At 32.1% G+C, this 17763-nt stretch overlaps 1 protein-coding gene across 2 annotated transcripts in view; it reads left to right on the top strand.

The window, feature by feature from the left end:
- The first annotated feature begins 238 nt into the window (after positions 1-238).
- esrrb (estrogen-related receptor beta) overlaps positions 239-17763 on the top strand; it is a 142551-nt gene continuing 125026 nt past the window's right edge. The window contains exon 1 of one of the 2 annotated variants that reach the window (XM_051919980.1): positions 239-309. Coding sequence is in view for 1 of the 2 variants with exons in the window: in XM_028822017.2 (XP_028677850.1) it covers positions 6929-6978 (50 nt within the window). In the remaining variant the exon portion in view is untranslated. Of the gene's footprint in view, positions 310-6579; positions 6979-17763 lie in introns of those variants that run through there. The other variant, XM_028822017.2, reaches the window with a different exon arrangement.

Genomic DNA, 17763 nt, shown 5'->3' with positions numbered 1-17763 from the left:
TTCGCGCAACCTCTCTGCGGTGTCTTCTCCAGGGTGACAGGATGCCAGCTCTTAAGTTACCTGTCCGAAGTGGGCAGGTGCTCTGGCACTTTTATCAGATCTTTTAATCCCTTCCTGTGATGGGGGAGTTAGGGGTGGGGTGTAGAAAGTAAAGTGCAAGTCTGCCAAGTCAGAGGTTGGACCGTGTACGGCCCGGGGGAGGGGTCCGATCGTAGCACTTTTTATTACAGAACAATGCGCGAGCTAGGCGCACAGTTTAGCGGGAGCGCCGCTCTAAAGTGCACTCTGCGAGGATGAGCTGCGGGCGCGGTAAGGCACCGCCGCGGAGACGCGCGCTCTCGGGCCGGCTCGGGCTCATACATCACACTCCATTAAAAGGCGTTTTCAAAGATATAGCTACTTAGAAATCAGCCGATTAAAAGGAACCTCTGTTTGAAACGCCCCGGTCCGTTACATGTTAAATTCTAGAATATTTTGTTGACGTCTGTCTTATGCATATAGTGCCGTTATTGATTATTGTTCTTTTAAAATAAATTAACTTTAGAGAGGGTCGGAGCAAAATTGTCAACAAAATTCTGAATGACATTTCTTCATACGTAATGTATTTACAATGTAAAAATCACATTCAAACTTCGAAGATACCGGCTCAAGATAGTATTTTCGAATGCATGTTAAGGGAGTGTTGATATAAATGTTGCTAGTACGCGTTTAAAAAATAAACGGCAAAGGTTACAAGGTACACTTAATCAAATATTTACATATCTCATGTCGCTTAAACATCGTATTACGTTGATGTACGCGTGAATGTCGAAAAGATTAAAGCTAGAGAAATACTTTAACTCAGTTTTGTAAGACTGAAATACACCATCATGAAAGTTTGCACGTGGATTATTCTACTGCTCGTATTATCTTGGGACAAGCATTCTACATACAGGAATTGTGACGGTTCTGCCTGTCAGGAATGAGAATTCTTTAAGACACCTGTTATCAAAACCGTCGGTTACTAAAGTAAAGTCTAAAATATTTCAATAGCAGACACCGGAAAAGTGAGCTGTGTATTTGAAATGCAATGAAATAATCAACCAACCAAAGATTTGTATAACCCGTTTTAAAGGGTTACGACAATACGGCAACGTGCGTCTAAGACAGGAACCAACGCTGGACAGGATGCCACTCCATCGTAGGTCACAATCACGCGCATGCTCACCCGCTTAGCTTTGTGGGTATTATGGAAATACAAGTACATAACTGATTATCAAAACTTAATATATAAAATTTGGATATAATAATTTAAAAAAGTAATTTAGAAGAGTCTAGGTAAAATCGTACGACGGATATATATATGAAGGTACAACTGAAATTTAAGTAGAAGATCAGATAATTAAATACATCAAACAATGTTCCCCAAAATATTAAAAAAGTTCATATTTATTGTACAGTTTTAAAAAAGCATTGTAAAATATCATTAGAAAAACATTTACTGGGATCTTTTAAAATGATCATTAATTCTTTACAAATTTGAACGTTTAGAACTCTATAAATTACGTAAAACTAAAATAATGAAAATTAATTTATCCAGAAATGTGTATGCAAGCACCTCACAACAAAAATGATTACATAATTCAAAATTGTTATTATTTTTTGCAATCTAAAAATTCAGCAGTGAATTAAATATGTATATTGAAATTAATTTTAAGAAAACATAAATTAAAATTAAAATTTGGTAGAAAACTTTATTTACTTGCCATAGTTTCCTCTTTTAGTAATATGTAAAAGGTTTAAAGAAATATTAGCTACATTTTTAGTATATTTAGATTGGAACTGTTCACAAATATTTTAAAATAAAAGAAAGATTGATTATATATTATTCTGTTTCTACTGCTGTGTATTCCACTTTGGGTTCTAAATTATAAGTTTTAGCCTACTTTGATTTTAAATTAGTACACTAGGATGACAGCATCATTTTGCTTAGCAAAGTGAGAACAAAAGACCTTTTCTTTGAGGGCCTGCACCAGGTCAGAACATAACCTTTTACACAATCTCTTTTCCAGCACCTTGTATTTTTAAACAGAACAGGCAACAGAGTGCAGTAGCACAGCTAGACACATGTTCTTGAAGGTGCTACAACTGACATGACTTGAACATTAGTGGAGCACTTGCTTATCATGTGTTTTTGTGGTGTAACAGTAATTTATCCCCTTAATAAGCATTTCTGTAAATACACAAGTACAGTATATTTTTTGTTCTTGAAGCACAGTTGAAAATACATTACATTTTAAATCATTTTCAACCTTTTATATTATATTTCTGAAAAATTCTGCATGAATTCAAAATCCTCTAGTAATGCTTTCCAATGCCTGAATATAATTTAATGAGAAAAAATAAATTTCACCAAAATCTTTTATTTTGACAGAAGAACTCTTTTTCTGAAGAATTTTTGACACTTTTTAATGATTTATAAAAACTTGACAATGCTCTTTAAAATCTGTATCTAAATGTCAAGAACATAGTAGTTGCTTAATTTATAAACATGCGTAGACATGCAATTGAATACATTATAAAAGCTGAGATGAGATGTTGCTTTTCAAAATTACTATTTTTTCAATGCTTTTAAGTATTGTATCAAATGTTGAGTAATAGTATTTTGATATACTGTATTATGATTTCTTTTTTGATTTTAAGAAATTAATTATTGTGCTACTAATAGACATAAACAACAAATCCCTCAAAAGAAAAAATATTGTATCCCTTTTTAAAATATTATTTTTAGAGTGAGATCACCACAATCTGTTGTAAATGAAGTTAGGCTGGAATGAGTCTACTCGCCGTAAACACTTTGCCTTTATGACTTTAGGGTTCTTGTAGCAGGTGCAACTTTCAGTGCTATTTTTAAATTGTACGGTGTAGCATTTGCCTGCATTGTATGCTATAATCTATCAAATCATTGATTTTTTTTTCTTTTGTGAAAAGCACATTCAAAATTACATGGTGTGACACAGTTGACAAAATAATCAATGCAAATTCGCTGACTTTAGTCTCTTAAAAGTACATTTAATTTGTATTTACATGCATTCCATTTACTGAAATACACTGTATACATTGGAGAAGAGCAGTTTATGAAGGAAAAAGATTTTGATCCAGTCCAGCTAACAGTATGTTAACTGGTTTACTTAGGGCTTTTGCATTTTATAAATTGAGAAATTCTGAGATATTTAGTATTTGGTCTTAAATATCCATTTTACTTTAGGGAATAATATCTAAACAATCATATTAATAAATGTAACTCTAGCTACATACTATATTTCTTTTTTCAGGTGCAGCATAAAGTCATACAGCATGTGCAAACTCATTATGAAATGAGAAATCAGCTTTATTTTTTGTTTTAATAAATTGTCAGACATACAACTGAAATAAAATGAAAAGTTCTTGTAATGTGTTTGAGTTCTGAAAGTTGTGAGGTAGTACTATCTCTTGTTAGCACTAGGAAGAGTGTCATTTCTCCTTGATTATCCTAAAGAGAGGTCAGTTTGTATCTCACTAATAAAATTTCAATATAGTTTTACTTTCCAGTGAGTGGTATGGATTTTTAAATGGATTCAGTTTCTGATAACTGTCAAAAAGATGTGTACATTCTTTGTAGAAAAAACAATAAAAATACACACTCTCTAAAATATATTTGACTTTAGAGTTTGATAGTGGTTTATAATAAATTAGTTGAACTTTTCCAATAATGTTTTCAGTTGATTTTAAGAGAAAGAATATATTCAGTGTCCAAACGTAAAAATAAGTTAAACATCTGATGTAATGTTCTTTTTAAACAGATGTCAAATCTTCATAGTCTTTCAGCATCCTCAAACAGATGCTGAGTCTGTTATCATTGTTGAATTTGTAGATAACATCACATTGGCTTAAGTTCAGACACTTCTTACCGCAATTACTGTATGTGATTATAACCATTTCATTACATCACTGTTTGGAAGTAAAATTCAAATCATGTCTTAACTGATCTAAGGGTCTTTGTCCTATCTCAACTGCAACAAATATAAACTTTGTTTTCATCTAAATAATCAAAAACATGTCACTTTGTTTGCATAATTTTGGCAATGTGTGCTAAAACTGAGGGAGAGGGACAGAGAGAGAAACTGTAGTTGTTTTTAATGTGCTTAGTTTTCTTCCATTGTGTATTTGTAATTAATGACTGTTTATGATGGTGTTGCATGCTTTGTACATACAAAATATTTTACAAACTTTTTTTAAGCATTAACTTTGATGAATTAACATCTCATCAAAGACATGATCACAATTTGTCACCACTAGTATTGTGATATATGGATTTTATTTCTCTGCACATTTCACTTAGTGTATTGCAGATGGATAGATTGAATTTTTCATATGTAAAATTAGCATTTTATCTTAAGCATTAGAAAGAGAATCGGGGCTAGGGGCAAAATAATTAATAACAGCCTGCGTTAGACAGAAAGATAGGCGTGAAACACATTATGTAAGATACAAATTTAACTAAATATGAAATGTACAATTTAAAATAAAGATTTTAATAGGTAGCTGTAAAGTACACTACATATTTAACAGACATGAAAGACACTATATAAATAAATAACATTTCCTTTTTCTCATTTATGTATATCTTCCTTTGTGCTTCCCTTAAAAGAAGTCAATCAGTGGAGCATATATTATGATTTCATGGCCTTTTCCTCTACAATCTGGCAATAAACCTTTTTCTTTCACATTACAGGCACTCAAATCAGTTCTCTGTGATGTCCTATCTTTTCAGCCGCACTCTTGTTGAAAAATGATGAAATACCAAAGTTCCCTATAAACACATGGCACAAGTGCTGTTTCACTGTTAGTGTTTTCTGCTTATAACCTCCTTTCTTAAATATTAAAATACAAATAACCAAAGTAAAATGGCCATATTATGACATCTAACATATATGGTTTCAGTTCTTTAACAAGCAATGTTACTGGTCTCTATTTTACCTTTTTATCTTGCATTATCTAAAACTGACACTGTATCTGTTTGCACCTTAAATAACCTAATGAACAAAGAGCACTGGGGTGCTTGTTATAATGTGCTTAGACTGATAGAAAAGAAAGATGCTTCAGGGAAAATGTAAACTGAAGTGAGATCTAGTCTTCTGTTCTGTCTTATTATTAAAAAAAGCTGATCTGGTCCTCAATACATAAAAGTGTAACTTTAAAGTTTACCCTTTTTTCTGGCGTAGTGAAAAATGTGCACCTTTTATAGTCTAAGATACAGGAAATATCACAATGAACAGTAGATAATATCATAGCCTTATTATAGTATAAATGTTTAGGTTTTAGTCTTCAGTTTTGTAGTTGAGGATTTAGTAGTTTAAGGTGTAATTTGTCACTTTTATCAAATGTCATTTAAGTGTTTGCATTTAATAAAAAGGTTCTGAATAAAAGCAGGTCAAATATTAGGATGTCTGAAAGAACATGGAATGGTGCAACATTTGTGTTTATATTGGACTATTTTTACTTTCTTTTTGCATTAATATATTTTAATTTTCAATACAAAGGTTAATCAATTTTACAAAGCAACAAAAAGCAGATATTTTAATAATTCATTTTCATACTCTAAATTAATTAATTATAGAACCATATTGACAAAAGCTAAAAAGTGTATCAGAAATTTATAGTTTGAAATTTCACCAAATTAGAAACAGTTGCAAAAGTCAAATCATGTGAAAGCATGAATAATACCATCTGGGTATTATTTTATTGTTATGATAAAAATATTTTTCAGATAAATGTACAAAAATACAACTACTTGATATGAATTAAACATTATCCTTTATAGTAATATGTATACAAATAGTATAACATTTATACAAAGGATTTCACTCAGTTCTTTTGACACATTCACTTGTAGAAATGACCTGTTCATGATACATTTTTAGCAGAGAAGCTTCAAAATAGTTTATATAGATTTCTCCATTATATAACTTTCATATAGCTACTTCCTCTTGTATTTGGGTGGTATATTAGCATATGGGCAGTATGTGAAAAGGAATGTGGCAACTTTGTTGCTTATCAGTTGCATCAAGGAAGCTGCAATCTTTCTGGTGTTGATAATAATCCACAGCTTCTTCAAAATTAAATATTTCCTTGTTAAAAAGGTTGACGATTACACATGATAACAGAGTACCAAGTGTTGTAGTTCTGATTGATTGTCTTTTCTTACATTTGACTGAAAACAGTTAATGATCCAATTCATATTTACAAAAATGTCCTGAATGGCCTTTTGCTGCTTCCCATCTTTATAATTTTTTTTCCCGCTGGAGGTGTGAGCTAACAGGCCTCTGCGTGTACTGTGTAACTAGAAAGGCTATGCATGTACTATCTTGGATTTTTTTGTTTCTGTAGCCTACTGGCTGCTTTCACTCTTCCTGCCACCCTTCCCCTGCCCAGCCCAGCCCGGCCCAGCCCAGCCAGCCTGCACTGTCGCTTTAAGTCCAGCCCCTTAGAGCCAGCGAGCAGCAGCTGTTCCATATTCATCAGACTCCTCCGTCTTAAAGAGCCTTGTGCTGTCCATGGCCAGCCTCATTCCTCTCACTCTGTCTCTCACTGTCTCTCGTGTTTAGCTCTCCTGCTTTCTCCCTCCCTCTCTCTCTCTCTCTCTCTCTCTCTCACACACACACACACACACACACCCCTCCCATTTCATACATATACACACACACAAACACACACTGAAACACAAACACGCACATGCACACACCCACCCACACACACACACCTATAGACACAATACACACACACGTGCGCTGGAGTCTGGGCTTTGCTCAAGGAGCGCTATCTGCTGCTGTCCTCTCGCTTTGGGTGAATTGGTGTCAGTTCTCACTTTTGCTCTTGCTCTGATTCCTGGAATGCTAAATCTGGACTGATGGACATTTCAGAACTTTGTATTTCAGACTCAATCAGCTATCACAACCAGTAGGTGTACTTTTTTGTTGTGTGTCTATTCTCTTTTGTCTGTCTTTAATCTATTTCATTACAACTGCTATTTGTTTCATCCTATTCAACTCTGCGGAGAGGCTAGGACCACTATCTTAGGTTTCACAACAGTAGCTCTTCTAGAGACTGCTAAATCTAAAAGACACTTTTAAGTCAAGTTATATAATTTGTCTAGCATTTCACAACTACCAGCATACATTTTTGTATTTTAGTGGTTTTGCTATAAAGAAGGTCAGTAGATACTTTTTCAAATATTAGGCTATAGTGATGTTATGGAATTTTGGAGTGAAGTTTTGCAGTTCGTGCTAATGCTAAGATATTTGTTTGACACAGCATCAAATGAAGCAGGTTAAGCAAAGTGATCAGACTGAATAATTAGATGAGGATTATATTTTACAGTATTTCCCATGGTCAGGCAAATAAATGCATACCTCTTCCTTGTTCTTTGTGAGTGCCATCAGATTTTGGAGAGGCGGAGGGGTTTCTGTGCTATTGGCTTAATTGGAAGTCAGGCGATGTGTCTCCTCTGCCCTTTGATCCACTACTGTAAGAGCGAGTTTTGTAACAGCTCTTATTTTTTTTTTAATAATTTTAAAATATCTAACTTTTGGTCATTTTTTTGTGTTATGCATTCTGTAGTGTATAGATTATTAATTGGTTATCAATTTTAAAATGCAAACTCCACTTACTACAAACAGTTTATATGGATTTTGTAGATGGTATGGTTTAAACATAGATGTGTTATCAGAATGACCAACTGTTTAATATAAGTAGCAGTTAATGAAAGGAGACACTAAGAAGTGAGCTGCAGAGTAAGGATACATTGGTTTTAAAATATACTGAAAAAAAGTGCTTTAGAGAGTGAGTAAGAAGACTACCATCTGTCTCTGGACACCAGCTACTGCAATTTAAATGGTGAAAGATTTTCTCTCCCTTTATTAACCCTAATAAAGACACATTGGCAGGGATCTCATTTAACCCACAAACTTGCTGCCACTTAAAATTAATCCAGTTTTAATCTGCTTTGCATTTAATGCTGATCTGGATTAGAAAGCTCTTTAGGCAGCACTGCACTTCGTATGCAGGTTTCAGTTAAAATCACTTGCTTTAAACCTTTTCAAAGTCTAGATGTCACATCTTTCTTTTTATTTACATGGTTCAGATATTTTATTCAACATTTGGTCACAAACACAAATGAAATTGTAACTTTCTATATCAAAATAAACTTTTAATTTTGTCTAATGTAAAATTTAACACAATATATACACATAGTCCCAGAAAAGTTTGAATTTATTGCTTTAATATCTATTTTACTTTACTCGGCATACTGTTCAGATTTAGGTTTTCCATTTTCATGTATCATGTGAAAGACTTTTACAAAGTATTTGCATATTAAAACATATACATAATTTTAAAATTCACGTATAATGGTTATTCATGATGAATATATACACTTTACATTACAAAGCACATAAATACAAAAATAACAGTATGTGTGGCTTTACTTTACATTATGGCTGTTTTTCCTTTTCTGTTCGGCACTGATTTATGCTAAATGTGACAGAGTGAGTAAAAATTTTTAAATGTATCATTTTTGGATGACATTTCAGTTTGTTTCAAGCACTGCCATATAAAGTGCATTTTGCATTTTGATTTGTTATGTAAAAGATATGAAAAATTTGCAATTCCCCCAGTCAAATCAATTTTATGTGCACAATTTGTTTCACATATTATTAAATTATTTTTGTTGACTTGATACGTAATCCAATTTTCCATTATATATTTTGTTATGAAGTATGGTAGCTTAAAGTAAATCCATCAAATTTTGTTTCTTTAAATCTAACCTTTACCGTTTTAATAGGCACATTCCACATGCTATTAAATTTAAACACATATTTTGTTTTTTTATATGTTTCTTTAATTTCATTAACTGTGTCAATAATTAAACAAGAAAGGGCATTAGAGATATACCAGACACCAATGTAACCTTTATATTATGCTGGTACTTAAAATTAAATTATCTATCTATCTATCTATCTATCTATCTATCTATCTATCTATCTATCTATCTATCTATCTATCTATCTATCTATCTATCTATCTATCACAGAGCTTGTTTTAAACCTCATTGATTTAACTGCTTTATTTAATAATAAAAGTTTCTCAATATGCATTATCATTATTACAGTATCTTTCCAGGGACTGAACAGAATTTTAAATAAATCACATACAGTGTAATATAAAAGCATTCATATACATACAGGCAGGCTGATTGCAATATGATTAATTATATAAAAAAATTTATCATGTACAATGCACTTTAGAGTATTTTCAGACAATTAAAAAGTGTGAACTAAAATATTATACATTTTTCAATTAATAAGGAGAGCTGTGAAGTGAGTCAAAAATGAGTTTAATTTACTGTATATTTTTGGCTGAGACTAAAAAGAAAGGTGTACTTTTTAATAGCACAAATGCTTTAAATGTTTATGCTTAATACTACCGTTTGATAATTTGTAATATTTAATTTTGCTTACAGAAAATATAGTTAACTTCTGTTTGTTGAGTATCATTTAGTATACTACATTTGTTATTAATATTAAAGTGGTACTTTTTATACAATCATCCTCCTAATGTATTTCTAAATGTTAATAAATATTACAAGTTAGTATATTTTTATTTAAATGTTTGCATTTTCCCTGAACATGCTAGGCAGAGAAAGGTGATGTCTTATTCAAAATAACAAACAGCTGTTTATTGAAATAATTGGTATTTGAATAAAGTTGCACCATATGCCAATATGAAATTTGAGTTTGATCCAAAAATACATATTATGCTAATGACATGTTAGAGAAATAGCATTAAAGAATAAGAAATATATTCTGTGTTATCAAAAACAAAAAAGTATATGGCAGGTTTTAAAAGTACATTAGCTTATGTATAATTATGCATTTCATGTGAATGAAATTTTCCACATTTGTCTATTGATCCTCACAACAGTGTAAAATGCAGCAATGAAGATTTCTCATTTTCTTTACAAGGTATTCATCAAATAAGTAAAATGTAAATTATTTCTAGAATGTGTATATCATACAATTACAACTGTAGCATAATAAAAATAAATGTGAAAATGTAAGTAGTAAGTAAACAAACACTCTAACCTGTGAATAAGATCTCTTACCAATAATCCTCAGTTTATTGGCAAACGTTTTGGTATAAATTTAAGAGTCAAAGATTTTTAAGGAAGCTAGAAGACTTTATATTTCAAAATATATACAGTAAAATGTAAATTACATAATAATTATAACTATTACTATGTTTACATACCTCATTACTGTAGTGTATATAAGCATTTGTGAAACACAAAGCAATACATTTAAATTTGCACCCTGTTGAAAAAAGAAATTAAATATAATCACACCACACTGTGAATATACATTTTCAGTCAACTGAGTATCGCCGTTAATGGTAAATTTATTCTCCCACATATGTGCATTAATATAGGCTATTAAACTATTCTACCTAAATTATTATAAACAGTTACAACTTGAAAAACCATTTCTTCAACTTTTAGTATCTGACAGTGTAAATCTACCTTGGATTAGGCATGCAATATATTTGATGACTGGTAGAGATTGACAGGTATATCAATACATGAGTCAATACATTTTCTAAAAACAAAAACTAAGAAGAAAAATATTAATTTGCTTTTGAGATTTAAACTTTGAGTGTTATTCATTATCCATCCATTCATTTTTAAATCTTTTAAATCCACCTTAGTATCAGTGTCTTTATATTCAGTATTTTACACTCAACATACCATACATTATTTTTGTATTAAATGATGGGAGTTTTAAACCACCAAGTTTATCAGTTATTGTAGAGTAAAAGCTCTTTTAGGCTTCTTTGGTCTGGATTTGGGTTTTCTTGTACATCCAGTTTGGTTAATTCTTAACGTCTTAATTTATGTAAAAAGTAGCATTACAGTGGAGTATTTAACTACACTGCCCCGGGGACCTGAATTCAATTTGTGCTCTGGTCAGTGTCTATTTAGAATTTGCAAATTCTCCTCATTCCTGCGTGAATTTAGTCTGTGCACTTCCACATCGCAAAGCATCTAGTAGTTTGAGCAACTGAGGGTGTGTACATGAATGTTCCTTGTAGTTGACTACCATTTCATGGAGAGACAGATCCTGCCTTGTGCCCAGTGAGATCAGGATAGGCTCCTGCACTTCCGAATCTTATAATATCCTTTTTCGAGCATGAATAATTTTCTCTAATGGAAAATGGACCCTGTACCAAAATAATTACCGACAGAAAACATAACTGAGGTAAATGATTTATGTCATTATTCTAAATTGTAGTCAAGATGATTATGACAGTGTACAGTTTTTAAAAATAATTAAAATTGTTAGAGCCTGTTGCGTTAATCATAGTAATCTAAAGATAATGCTGCTATGGAAAAAATGCTTTAGTAGTCTGAGAAAACATAATGCGTTATCAAATTCAAAATTATTGATTTTAAAGTCTATTGTTTTACAGTATATCAATTCATAGTCTTCAAGGAGAAACTAATCAAGATCAGAACGTTTAAAAGCCATTCCCTAGAGTATGGAACTGAGAAATGTTTTTTAGTTTTAATTTAGAATTAATTTTTTTGCAAAAATTTCAGGTAACATAAAATCGGGTAATAGTAAATGTGATGAAATAAGCATACATGTACAACATAGTTTATGGCAAGGGTATAATGCATTGATTAAGAAACGCGTTGTTTTTCAGTTTGCTAAAGTTGAATTGCCGTATTTTAAAAGCACCTACTTTTACCGTTATCCATCACTGTACTGTTCAGACTGCTTTATCATGAGAATGTATCCTGTACTTCCATACACGCATGAGGGATAATATGTCAAGAATGTTTTAGGAAGAACCTACACTATGAATATAGCTTTGACTGAGGGGGGGAAAATATGTTTTATGATTATTAGAGTCTCACTTTGAATTGCATCTTAAAGAGGAATCTCTCATATAGCCCAGTTTGAGAGACAGCATCTGCTGGAATGGCAACTTAAAATTAGATGTTTGTGGTGCAAGGAGACGAAAATTATGAGAAAGGAGAGAATGTCCATTATGTAGAATTGAAAGAGGGTAATAAGGGTCCCAGCTCAATTTAAGCCAATGGCTAGACTGGATCGTAAAAGATTAATTTAAAACTGAGCTAAAATGTGCGCAATTCATTGTCAATATGTGGCCAAAGTAGGCATACTATTTAAAAGTTTCAACTGATTTTTTTGCATGTTTATGCAAAATAATAGAGAACAGTCATTCATTTGGTAACTAATTTGAAAAACACTGAAACAAATTTTTTTTTACCTAAAAAGGTTTTCTGAAATTCCTAGTTCTGAAAAAGCATAGTGACTGACTTTAATTCTATGCTACATGAACAATCCCCATAAATGATGATTTAGGACAAACCAACTACAGGAAATGCTGAAGGTGATTTAATGCATGATCACACATTTTGTATGCATCACAATGGTTTCCACCAGCTTAGAGTAGCATATCCAAAATGGGACATTGCTCTAAATAAGACTAGATCAATATGTCAATTATCTAGAATAAGGTTTCGCTTAATTTGTCTCATTGAATCCAGAGGGCATAAAGTTACTTTAAGTGCATTCCTAGGATTCAGGAAGACTTAAAAATACACGAAAACTTGTTTCAGTGAAAATATACTTTTTCATAACAATACTAGTCCCAGTGAATACCGAATACACTTTTTCATTACAATATACAGTGGATTACCTCTGTACACTGATGCCTCATTAATTAATAAATAGCCATAATGTAGTTTCACTCCTTTGCTCAAACAATATTATTGATGTGGTTGATTTTACAGTTTCTTACATCAAAATCAAAACTTTTTTACATCATAATAATGCAAAAATACATCAGTATGAATCGATTTCAGTCTGTTTTGCCGAGACAAATAAAAGATGTAGTCATTTCAGTCTCTTTGAGCCCAGAAATAAGAATACAGCGACAACAAATTTTGTTTACTTTTAAAATTACTATAAAACTTCATTGCAAATTAATTATATATTTTATTACTTTTTTCTCTTTTGTTTTGACCATTTATATATTTTACTTTAATGAAATATAGTTTTTATTAGAATATTCTTATTTTATATACATATTAGAAATTCCAACATGTATTTCTATAATAATCAAAAAGATTATATGGCATTTTCACAGTTTTCTTCATTACGTAAAATGGTTTGTTTACTTGTGCAATAAGCTGTATAAAATAGAATACTGTAGCTCTAACAATCTATGTTTTGTATAAAATATGAAATAATAAAAAATGAAACCTAGATATGATTGATGGTAATGAATTATTGAATGGTGTTCCGTATGCTGTGATACAACCACGTGAAGGGCTTATAAATTAAGCATTAAATACCAACTATGTTAAAATTTAAGATGAACTGAATAATTTTCTCTGTATTTTTAAATAGTTTATATATTTTTTTTAAATTTTATTAAGACTTGAAACATCACAGTCTTATTTAGTGTAACATGTATATTCACTTTTGTCGCGATTTTGTTATTGTGCACAAAAAGGAAAACATATCCACCTAACTAAAAGCAATTCTATTGAAGCAAATTATGTGACGACTAATTGGGCATGACTGTTTCACTCTTTGGTTGAAGGGTACTTAAAATAACGATTAACTGGAAATCTCTTAATTAAAAATGTAAATATTTTTGCTGTAAATATTTATAATTGCTGATTTGTACTTTATATATGATTGTTACATTGATGTTTCTAAATAAATCAAATGTATTTCTAGTTAAGTAGTCAAGAAATGAATGAACCTCAAGGTTCGGTTCCTTTACAAGGGAGCTGAAAACAGAGAAAGAGCCAATTCCATTAGTGTATCTCAAGTTAAAAGCTCTTTGTGAAATTAGAAAGTGTTCTTGTTTACAGAGGTAATCAGATTTTTGTAGTCTTCCTCAAGATGGTATCAAGAGTTCAGGCAGGGGAGAGTAGTTGATGCTGTCCTAACAGACGCAATCCAGATGGGATCAGCTGACAGTAATTTAGTTTAGGAATACATTAGTGAAACAAGCATTTGTGCATGATCAGAGATCCCAGAATTAGCAAGTCTTTACAATGCAAGCTTTACTCTTAAGTGGCATTTCTAAATCTGTTACCATCTGAAATTTTATGAATCTAAGCACAGGAAGCAAATATTGTAAAGTGCAAATGAACCCGAAAGAAAGCAAAGCAGGTATCTAAAAAAGGTGCACCAAAAACCCAAGAGATGTAGCTGCTATATTTTATAACAAATAAATATTCTATTAGTTAAAAACAATTTTATTTTAACAGCTGTGCACTCTGTGTCACATATCCTGAATATTTAACAAGGCAATTCTCTTTTCTTCTTGCTAGTCTGCTCTAAGTGTCCTGGGGAGCTTGTTCTCATGAATTCTAGGTGCTTGAGTAAGTTGGGTAGAGCTCTCTTCTGTCAGATGTCTTTTTTATTTATGACAGGCAAGCATGTGGGAAAGGCATTTTCTGTGATGGACACAATAATGTTTTGTGCAGTCATGGTGTTTTTCTCTCTTCTGAACAGTTACATTGTCAAAGGTATATTCTGATCGGTAGGTGTTCAGTTTTCGTTGTCAATTAAAGTGCTTACTGTATATTCAGTTAACCAAAGCTGCAAATAACATCAGATATTTACTCAGCTAACAAGTTTTAACATTTTTTTGTGTAAGTGAAAAATCCATTTAAAAACTAACAGCTGTTTTGGAAAACCAAGGCTGCAATATCCCACACTATCTCTATGAAAGCTGCTTAACCCCCACAGCAAAAGCAAAAGGGCTTCCACAGATTGCTATCATCTTAGACTCTACCTAATTGTAACACAATTTCTAGTGTTTAGAACAGTATAATGAAAAGTTTAATTACACCACATAAAGAACAGAAATGATAACAGAGATGATAACAATAGCAGACACCTCACTTGACTTTATAGTTATAGTTTTTTTTTAAATTACTTGTCGTTTTTCTTGAAAAATGTTTTTCTGACAATAAACAATTATATGATTGTTTCTAGGTCATATGGTCTCCATCTACCCTTAACTTGCACTTTCTATTCATACAAGTGCGAAACTGTATACTGCTATTTCATTTGCTTTTGTTTAGTCAGTAACTGAACTCTGATTATTAGAAGCACTTGAATAAAGGTAATCAAATTATAAATTTGGGTGTTATGTTATTGAATTAACTAGAATAAAGCATTGTTTTAGGAATCAAATTGTTATTTTCAAATAAATGATGATACAGAGAAATGTGGGACAGCAGAAAGGACACAGCGGCAAAAAATGTCTTATACAACTAATTATATAAAGATGGCAATATATTTTTAATATACACTTACATTGTACCTTTACCAAAACTAAATATTACTTTAAATTTTTTGAGCTCACCTACTGTAGACAAAATTCATAATGGTTGATTGCTTTTTCTAATAAAGCATTAAGTGTTCTATCAACACTGAAACAGAGGAGCAGTCCTATTAAGTGCTTTATTACAGAGCATCTGCTAAGACACACAGAATAAGCATAAAAACTGTTGTCTGGGCTTTTCTTTTTGCAACCTTGATTTAGAGTGGATAGGTAGAAATGGTATATTTTGTAGTATTTGTGAGGGCCATAATGGACAGGAATGATGGGGCATCAATGGAAATGCTTAAAAATGTTCATAATTAAATTGTGCATGTTCAAAAATTCAATGTATTTTAATTTTATTTAGCACTATTAACAGGCTGGCAAGGTAACTGACTCAGAGACTGAGCATCCTTAGTTTGAATCCAATGCCTGTTCGTTCACAAAAACATGCAGTTTAAGTTAACTGGCAATTCCAAACTGGCCCAGTGTGAGCGTGAGTATGTGCACACGAGGTGGCCTGTTTTGTGATCATTGCTGGTGGTATAGGCTCTGGCCCCATGATACTACATTGGATGAAGTGGGCCATGATAATGTTATGTTTCTTTCACTTTTAAAAGAGATGTTGCACTCTGCTGCCTTATAGCGCTAGGAGACTGTGCTTGAATGCTGGCTCAGTCACTGATGGTGTACAGTTTGCAAGTAATCCTCCTGTCAATGTGGGTTTTTATCCCTGGGTAGTTTACTTTTTCCACTCAGAAACATGCATGTTAGGTCAGTTGGTCCTATGTGAATGGGTTGGTTTGTGTGTTAATACCCTCCCTGAGGTGCTGCCTTGTACCTGGTGATTAAGGTTTAGAAATCGGTAGGAGAATAGTAGAAATTTTAGCATTTTAAAGCAGACAGGAATACACTGAATTGTAAACATCTATGCCAGAATACTTACAGGAATGACTGTAAGACTTGTTAAAGGTGGTGTCAGAAGTAACGTGAAGAATATGAAATTCAAGGCGAAATAAGCAGGCTTTGACATTTGTACTTTAAGCAAGATGAAACTTGTAGTCATCCATGCTAAGCTGGACAGTTATGTTGGCAAAATCTGAACACCCAGCATAATCACAGTGATTCTGAAGCCATACAAGCTGAGGGCAAAAAGAGAGAAGTACCATGCAATCACTTCTAGAAAATGCAGACTGTGTAAAGCCACAGAATCATGAACACATCAGGCAGTAACATTATTAAGTTAAATCGGCAAAATGTGTACTTTTAGTGAAGAATTTAAAATTTAAATTAACCTCATTGGGCAAAATTATCTTCCAGTTTTTAGGCTATTGTGACAATTATAAACATAAAGCCAAATGGTATTTTTAAGAAAATGTAGCAGTTAAACAAAAATAGGACATCTTCTCTTATCTTATCTTGTCTTGTCTTGTCTTTTGTTAGTGTCACAGTAGTTAATACTGTTCACAGATCCAGAATCCCAATTCAAATCCCAAGTCTGCTCACTAACTCTCTGGGTTTTTCTCTGGGTAATCCAGGTCTCTTCCCATGTGCCAAAGATGTGCATGTTAGGTTGATGACTGACTTTAACCTGACAGGGTGTGAATGAGCATGAATGAGCATGGTCTATGAATGTGTGTGCCGTACAAAGAATGACTTTCTTTGCTGGATAGGTTTGTGTATTGTGTTGAAACAGTTTTTCTTTAGAGTAATCCTTTAATACACTTAATGCTATCCTTCTTGTACAGCAATTTTGTCTATTTTTGAGATTCTTCCATATTTTGCATCATATTTAAACAAAAGATATACTTGTTCTCTAGTGAATTTCTTAACATTTTGTTCTTCAGTTCATCTGTTGTATTAGATTTTTTAACTTTTAATTGTACTGTTCTTTTTACCTATTTCAGTATGTTGACAACCTCTGTGGTAATATGCCACACAAAACAGCATGTACTGTATTGTATTAGAAAGTCGGTAGTCCTGATAATCTGAGTGGTTTCATTTTTCACACATTTTTCTTATATTTATGTTATATTCCTTAATGTATATTTATGTGTAGAAATGGACATACCATACTGTAAACAACAATTCTACTTTGCAAATAATGTTGGAGATTTCAGGTGATTAACTGATTCTTTGAGACTAGAATACTCTTTGTGCCCCAGAGTTCTAATAGTACTGGATTAAGCTAACCTCACTTAATAAAGAAAATAAATTTTAATGTTTTGTATGATTTTCTGAAAGCTGTTGGCTAGTTGTGTCTATGGCAGGCTTAAAGAGTGACAAATATTTATGTTAATAATCTAATAA

This window comes from Erpetoichthys calabaricus, chromosome 16 (genome assembly GCF_900747795.2).
Source record: "Erpetoichthys calabaricus chromosome 16, fErpCal1.3, whole genome shotgun sequence".
In the NCBI taxonomy this organism is placed as follows: Eukaryota; Metazoa; Chordata; class Cladistia; order Polypteriformes; family Polypteridae; genus Erpetoichthys; species Erpetoichthys calabaricus.
The sequence above is the reverse complement of the archived record's forward strand: the minus strand, read 5'-3'. Positions and strand labels throughout refer to the sequence as shown.